The sequence below is a fragment of the Microtus oregoni genome, unplaced genomic scaffold (genome assembly GCF_018167655.1).
Source record: "Microtus oregoni isolate MIOR12 unplaced genomic scaffold, Mior012 000029F_ref0000214, whole genome shotgun sequence".
Lineage (NCBI taxonomy): Eukaryota > Metazoa > Chordata > Mammalia > Rodentia > Cricetidae > Microtus > Microtus oregoni.
In genome coordinates this window covers 20,037,700-20,045,046 of record NW_024543088.1, presented here as the reverse complement: position 1 = coordinate 20,045,046, position 7,347 = coordinate 20,037,700, and the positions used below count along the sequence as shown (strand labels likewise).

Below are 7,347 nucleotides of genomic sequence, written 5' to 3'. Positions count from 1 at the left end.
TCTCAGCAAGCCTTGCCACCTGTTTCCAACAACAGACTGTTGTTTCTCAGAAACTGCAACTTAAAGTCCTGGTTCACGCCACCTGATGAGCCTTTTAATTCTTTCCCCTTTTCTAATTTGATTCCCATTATCACCGTCTTAGTACTTTTTCTGGACACAGAGGACCCCCCCCCCCTCGTCCCAGACAGGGTTTCTCTCTGTAACCCTGACTGTCCTGGAACTCCAGACCAGGCTGTCCTTGAACTTACAGAAATCTGCCTGCCTCTGCCTCCCCGAGTGCTGGGATTAAAGGCCTGGTGAAGAATTCTTTAAATTGCAAGATGATGTACAACTGAGGTAATACAGACTCAGGCCTGCTTGTTTGGGTGGCAAAGCAGCTCTACCACTTCCTAGCTCTGTGACCTTGAGCACTTGTTTAACCTTTCTGTCACAGTGCTGGATGTGTTGCCTGAAGTCCTTAGAACAGGGCCTGTGTGAGGGTTGGCTGCCATTTCTACCCATGGATCAGTGATACCTTCTGTGCAGTATCCTGTTTCTCAAGATAAAAAAGATAAAAATTGAAGACGTGCTGGCCTGGCTTGCTTTCACTTCCCTTCACATACTATATTGGCTTGGTCATACCATGTCTTTGTCCCTGGGTCTTTGCTTTTCCCCTAGGTGTCTTCTACAATGGCCTCCTTTTGCCCTTGGTACCCCCTGGCTCTATCTGTTTCATCTTTAAGTGGATACTGGCTGTAGAGCCTGTGTAGTCTTTTAGAAATTGCTTCCTGCTCTCTAGCTCTCCCCCCTTGCTTTGTTTTAGCTAGAATGTTTGTCAGCAGGTGACATCATAGATACTTTTCTTGTATTATCTATCTCCCCCACTGATATGTAAGCTTTGTGAGACAAGTGTTTTGTCTGCCTTGTGCTTAACACATATAAATGATGTGTGCCTTAAGGAAGGCATTTAGCAAATAGTTGGTTAATGAATTGAGTAAGCTTACAGAGGGAAAAGTCAGAAACTTATCTAGGATTGTCCACTGCTGAGCCCAAGAGCTAGACAATTTTCCTGCTCCTGCAAGATGTGTACTTAGCCTTTCCAGGGCCTCAGGGTCCCACCTGTGCTGTATATCTCTTTAAAACTCCCATCCCCCTTAACACTTAACTAATGTCTTCTTCATTTATTGTTTTTATTTTGTAGTTTTACACTGATTCCTTTAGCTTTTAACATGTAGCATACTTGTCTATCTTGTACCGCTTTTTGTCTCCAACCTCTGCCTACTTGAGTCTTCTTCCCATTAGCATATTCTATCTGAGAAAGCACAGATTTGATTTCTCATGGTCTCTGCACACCTACCAGGCTCTGTCCTGGTCTTATTCAAGGTCAAGTGTGCTGACCTGTCTGTCCTCTGCAGTGGTCCTTGGTTGTCAGGAAACTGACTTTGCCCCTTTGGTTTCCCTTCTGGCTCCTTAGTAGTTCCTAAGCTCCTTTCATGGGAACACCTTTAAGAGAGGTAGTTTTTTCAGTTCCCATTGAATTAAAAACTGTTAGGCTATCAGAGGTTGTAAGAAATAAAGTGATAGTAGTTGACCTACCAGCTATGTCCAGGCCATGGGGTCCTTGTGTCTTCTAGTGTTAGCACCTCTCGAGTAGACCGTAAGTGAATATTTAAATGGATTAATTTAACCTAAATAAGCCTCTGGTTATACCTTTACCTTTGGTAAGGCATAACCACCCCGCTTAATCCCTTCACTGTAAGCTGCTTATATAGATGTTGTCTTCTGACTCTTGTCTTCTCTAGGATTTTAAGAATATGAGTTATGTAGATGCAACCAACCTATCACCCATGGGCATGGTTGTGTGTGTATAGCAGTACCTGCACCAGTGTGCATGGCATGTGCATGTTTCTGCATGATGTAGGAGTGTGCATGTGTGTGTGCGCGCGCACGTGCTTGTGCGCTCTTGAGTGTTTGTGTGTCTGTGTGTGCATGTGTTTCTGCCCATAGCCTTTCTGTGGACCTCTGGGTTTTGTGGCTAGCCTCTGACCTGCCTTTTCTGTTGTGTCGTCCCTCTTTTTACACATTCTCTGTAGCAGAGCTTCCTAGGATTATGTCCTTCCCTCTGCTATTTCCCTCTCGTGGTTTTGGTGCTTTACTCCCAGTGTGTGGTTGTCTCCACCAGACCTCTTCAGGGCTCCAGATTTGTGTGGCCTGAGTACTGAGACAGGACTGCCTGCAGCATCCTCTATTCTTCTCTCTAGGCTTCTTCCTAGGTACCAGTGTGTGTCTGCAGAGGCTTAAGCCTTTTTCTTCACCTCCTTTTTTCTCCTTTCCACCCTATAGGGTCTGCAAGCATAGACAATTCCTGTGATACTTTCTTATTGTTTCCAGAGCTGCTTCTACATCTTTGTTTTGGAGAACTGTCCCAACACCTGGTGCAGACACCTATACCTGGTATAGCTGTGAGTCTTCTCTATAAGGAGAGTTGCTTCCCTCTTGGTAGCTCACTATCCTCAGCTTACAGCTAGACTCCCGGTGGCACCCAGGACCCTTTCTGCATTGACTCTAGCTTTCTCCTGTGTTATCCTGCCTATTCCCAATATTAGTAGGCTCCCTTCCCAACAGACTCCCTTCCTCTACTGGGAATGGATCTATGCTGCCACTCCTGGTGACCTCAGCACGCTGCATCACTGTCCTGTCCACGTGCCACGTTGTGGGCCCAGGAGAGGGGGTCCCTGGGTAGCAGAGTGCCTGGCTATATCTCTGAGGTCCCTAGTGCCACAGAGTTGAGCTGAGGGTCTCGCTCACCCTCTGACTGACCCAGCCCTTGAAGGTGAGTGGATTAATAGCGTGATGGAGGCCATGCACTCTGTGTGTGTTCCTGAAATGGTGACCTCCTGCTGCATGCTTGCTTATCCACTAGACTGAGTTATAGGAGTGCTGTAGGAAAGTTTAGCTTTTTATTTTAGTCTTCATCCTTTTTGAGATAGGAGACTATATTTTTGTGTCTCTGAAATAGGGATTAAAGTGAATAATTGGTAAAATACTTAATTTAGGGCTTAAAATTTAAGTTCTAAAGAAAACTAGTGAGGTTTTTTTTCCCCTGATGTCTAAAAGGATTTCTTAAAGGCAATTATCTTGGCCCTTTACTTCATCATAGATAACATTTGACTTTTAACTTGGTACCAGAGAAGTGGAAGGGTTCTGTCATTTTGTGACGATATTTTTAAATTTCTTTGCAGGTGGAAGAAGAAAGGTGCCACTTTGGCATGAAGATAGACTCACTTAGACGTCAATCTTTTAAGCTGAGTGCATTGTGATTTCCAATAATTGAGGCAGTGGTTCTAAAAGCTGTCTACATTAATGAAAAGAGCAATGTGGCCAGCTTGACTAAGCCGCCAGTGTGTGCAACGCGGGCAGGACATCACCGGGTCTCGACGGACTTGTGCATGTTAGCAGTATAGATTTATGTAAGGTGGTTTAAAACTCTGGTGTTTAAAAATAGTCTTAACTGCTCATAATATGGAGACATATGAGAGTCCCTCTCCTCTCCCGCGTGAGCCCGCAGGAGAAGCGATGATGGAGAACCGAGCTTGCCCCTTCCAAGTGCTGCCCCATGAACAGTCTCCACCACCTCCCCTGCAAACGTCCAGTGATGCAGAGGTAATGGACGTTGGCTCTGGTGGTGATGGACAGTCCGAACCTCCTGCCGAGGACCCTTTCAACTTCTACGGAGCTTCTCTTCTCTCCAAAGGATCCTTCTCTAAGGGCCGCCTCCTCATAGACCCGAACTGTAGTGGCCACAGCCCGCGCACTGCCCGGCACGCACCCGCAGTCCGGAAGTTCTCCCCTGACCTTAAGTTGCTTAAGGATGTAAAGATTAGTGTGAGCTTTACTGAGAGCTGTAGGAGTAAGGACAGGAAGGTGCTGTACACAGGAGTAGAACGCAGCACTCGAGCTGAATGTAGCCTGCTCCTTAGTCCTGTCAGTGGGGACGTGCATGCTTGTCCCTTTGGCGGGAGTGTTGGTAATGGGGTAGGCCTAGGGGGTGAGAGTGCAGATAAGAAGGATGAGGAAAATGAGCTGGATCAGGAAAAGAGAGTGGAGTACGCAGTGCTCGATGAGTTAGAAGATTTTACTGACAATTTGGAGCTAGATGAAGAAGGAACAGGCGGGTTCACGGCTAAAGCAATCGTTCAAAGAGACAGAGTGGATGAAGAGGCCTTGAATTTCTCCTATGAGGTATGTTGGTGACCCGTTCTCTGGAGGGCTCTGAGCAAAACCCAAAGAGGTTTGGAAGTGGCTTTGTCTTTTGAAAGCAGGGAACTCAAAACTCCGTGTGAGCATTAATGTGGAAAAGAAAAGGATGTAAGGAGTTAATATATCTAAAGTTTCTTAGTGTAAAGTTTGCCTAACATTGGGCCATGTCTTTTTCCAACCTGAGCCAGCAGGTGCTGCTGAAAAGCCTCTTTGGCTGGGTGTGCTCTTGGACCAGGCGTCTTGGTTTCACTTTGTCATTTCATCCTGTTTATTTTTCAGATGATCAAATGCCATCAGGGCATACCCAGTCCCCGTTGAGGGTCTTTCTGAGTATTACCTCACTCATGCGAACAAAACTTGTCCTTGGTACAGAAGCATGGAGGCCTGTAGTATCTGAAAACCTTGTTTTGCAGGATGAATTTGACAATGATGTGGATGCTTTGCTAGAAGAAGGTCTTTGTGCTCCCAAAAAGAGGCGGATGGAGGAAAAATATGGCGGAGACAGTGATCATCCATCTGATGGAGAGACAAGTGTGCAGCCAATGATGACCAAGATTAAAACAGTGCTCAAGAGTGAGTGAGCTAGTCACAAATCCTGATGCTTCAAGGCCCCAGAAAGGTTTTCTTCCCAAGAATATTTTGGGAGTTCTCCTGTGCCAGGCATCAGTCTGGGTAGAGACACAGATTTAAGTATAGAATAGTCATGGGAGGTGAAAAGAAAACAAATTGGACACAAATATTCACTCAGACCCACAACCCAGACTCAGATCTTGATAAATATCACGGAAGCCATAGAGAGGATCCTTGAATGGGGTGCATTAATGTATGCTAGGATGAAAGACCGGTAGTCTACAAATATGAAGACCAAGGTCAGAGGTAGGTTTTTGGTGAGTTGGGAGGTTATAGTTGCCATCCAAGTTTTGGTTCTGTTGCTGAAGAGTCAGGAAAGCACCAGAATCCGGCGTTGCATTGGTTCTGGGCTGCAGCATGGCGCAGGGCAGGAGCTCTGTGAATAGAAGTAAAAGTGTTTGGGAGATGTACAGAGTGACACTTATCCCTGCATCTGGTGACAATGGGAGAACGGTAGTTGAATGCCCACGGTTGTGCATCAGGCTCTGTCTGTTTCCAGTACAGGGAGCGTGTAGGACAAGTTACATGAGCTTCTGTGTGGACTTGGCTTGGTGGCACTTATTCTGTTAAGGATGTCAGGATCAGTTGGGGGCATTAAAAGGCTCATGGGACTCAGGCACAATAATTGAAACCCCTGGAGAGGTTTCCCTTGAGCTGCTGAGGAGATGAGAGGGTCTGCAAGGTTAGGTACCAAATATTGCTGTACATGTTGGTAGTAGCTGAACAGTGGATGATAGGCAGTTTCCGACCAGCTTTGGCTGTAGCTCTGGGAAGGATGGGTCAGGTGATCCTCACCTTGGTGTTTGTTGCTAGAAGGTTGGCCCTGTGCTCTTCCCATGGTTTCAGGACTCTCACTTTAAACTTCCCACAAGGGAGCAGTAACCCTGGCTTGTTTATCTGCCTAGGAAAGGTTGAGTCAGGAGCATAATACGAAGCTCTTCAGACAGCTTGGTGGGCTATGATAGCCTGCTGTCACAGATATATGGATGGGATGAACCTGCCTTATATTGTGCTTGGGTCCATGTTCTGTTTGCTTCTTCTCCCGAATTAGCCCCAGGTTTGTGTGCAGTAGCTCCTTTGAAGAAGTACCCATGGGTGCACTTCTGACCTGCAAGTTTCCTTCCGGGTCCATACTCTGATGATGACTGGTGTCTAGCCTTGGGATCGGAGCGTTGCCCAGTGGTGCTCCTGCCCTTCTCAAGAGCCAGTGGCACCTTTTTAAAATCACATCTGTTATTCAGGCTTCATTTATATGTATTTTCTTTAGTTTCTAGATATCAAATTGCTCCCGATACCTTAAGAACACTTGTTTTAGTTAAGTCCTTATTATATTTGTATTATTTTGTATTAGTTTTGTTGTTGAAGAGAGCTAAGTTGAAAACAAGTCTAGTACTTTTCTTAAAACTGTCAGTAGAGCAAAGAAAGGGTTGGAAGCAGTGCCTTAAAAGCAACGTAGAAATGGTTTGGTGGGGGCGCACACTTGTGCGCGCGCGCTCTCTTTCTCTCTCTCTCTCTCTCTCTCTCTCTCTCTCTCAGTCTATTGTAACCATAGCTGTCCTGGAACTAAGTAAGCTGGTTTCAAGGCTGGTCTCTGAATGTTATAGTCTCCACCTGCCTTTGCCTCCCAAGTACTGGGTTTTGAGGCATATACTACCATGTCCAGTTTTTTTTTTTATTTTAATGACTTATTTAATCTTGTGTATTTGCCTGCCTGTATATATGTGGCACCATGGAAGCAAGAATAGGGCATCAAATCCCTTGGAACTGTGAGTTGCAGATGGTATAAGCCACCGTGTAAGTGCTGGGCACCAAACTTGGATCCTTTGCAAAAGCAGCAAGCTTGTATTTTTTTTAAGATAGTGCTATGGAATCAAACCCAGGGCTTAGCATATGGTAGTAAGGCAGTGTTATTTAATAACATATGCCTGGTCACCAGGAAGAGTGACTTATTGACACATTTACAGATTATTATTAAAGATTACTCCTTTCCTCAGGTACCTGTTCACCATGGCTCAGCAAGTAGGAGAAATCTAGTATCCAGTGTTCTCGAGGTGTGGAGGCAAAAGCTAGGCTGGGGACTATTTAGAGCTTCTTGTTCATTGGTTGTCCATGTAGAACTTCTCACCTTGCTCCACATACTATCCTAGGGGTGAAATTGGGGCCCATCAAGCAGATAGAAACTTGGCAAGACCCATACAAAAACATGCTTAAGAGGCATTGTGTAACAATTTTGTGTTTATAAAGGGATTGTAGGATGGTTTTTTTTGTGTTGTGCAGGTCGTGGCCGTCCACCTACAGAGCCATTGCCTGATGGATGGATCATGACTTTTCATAACTCTGGAGTTCCTGTATACCTGCACAGAGAGTCTCGAGTGGTCACCTGGTCCAGACCCTACTTCTTGGGAACGGGAAGCATACGGGTAGGGAAATCCCCTGTCATGTATTTAGGCTTGTCAGTTCTCAGTGCTGCTTAGCTGC

At 45.6% G+C, this 7,347-nt stretch overlaps 1 protein-coding gene across 2 annotated transcripts in view; it reads left to right on the top strand.

The window, feature by feature from the left end:
• Dgcr8 (DGCR8 microprocessor complex subunit) overlaps nucleotides 1-7,347 on the top strand; it is a 33,165-nt gene that overhangs the window by 1,476 nt on the left and 24,342 nt on the right. Inside the window, exons 2-5 of one of the 2 annotated variants that reach the window (XM_041678399.1) lie at nucleotides 2,371-2,812; nucleotides 3,222-4,221; nucleotides 4,653-4,812; nucleotides 7,147-7,289. In XM_041678399.1, the coding sequence (XP_041534333.1) occupies nucleotides 3,502-4,221; nucleotides 4,653-4,812; nucleotides 7,147-7,289 (1,023 nt within the window). In that variant the 5' untranslated portion in view covers nucleotides 2,371-2,812; nucleotides 3,222-3,501. The remainder of the gene's footprint in view (nucleotides 1-2,370; nucleotides 2,813-3,221; nucleotides 4,222-4,652; nucleotides 4,813-7,146; nucleotides 7,290-7,347) is intronic. The other variant, XM_041678398.1, reaches the window with a different exon arrangement.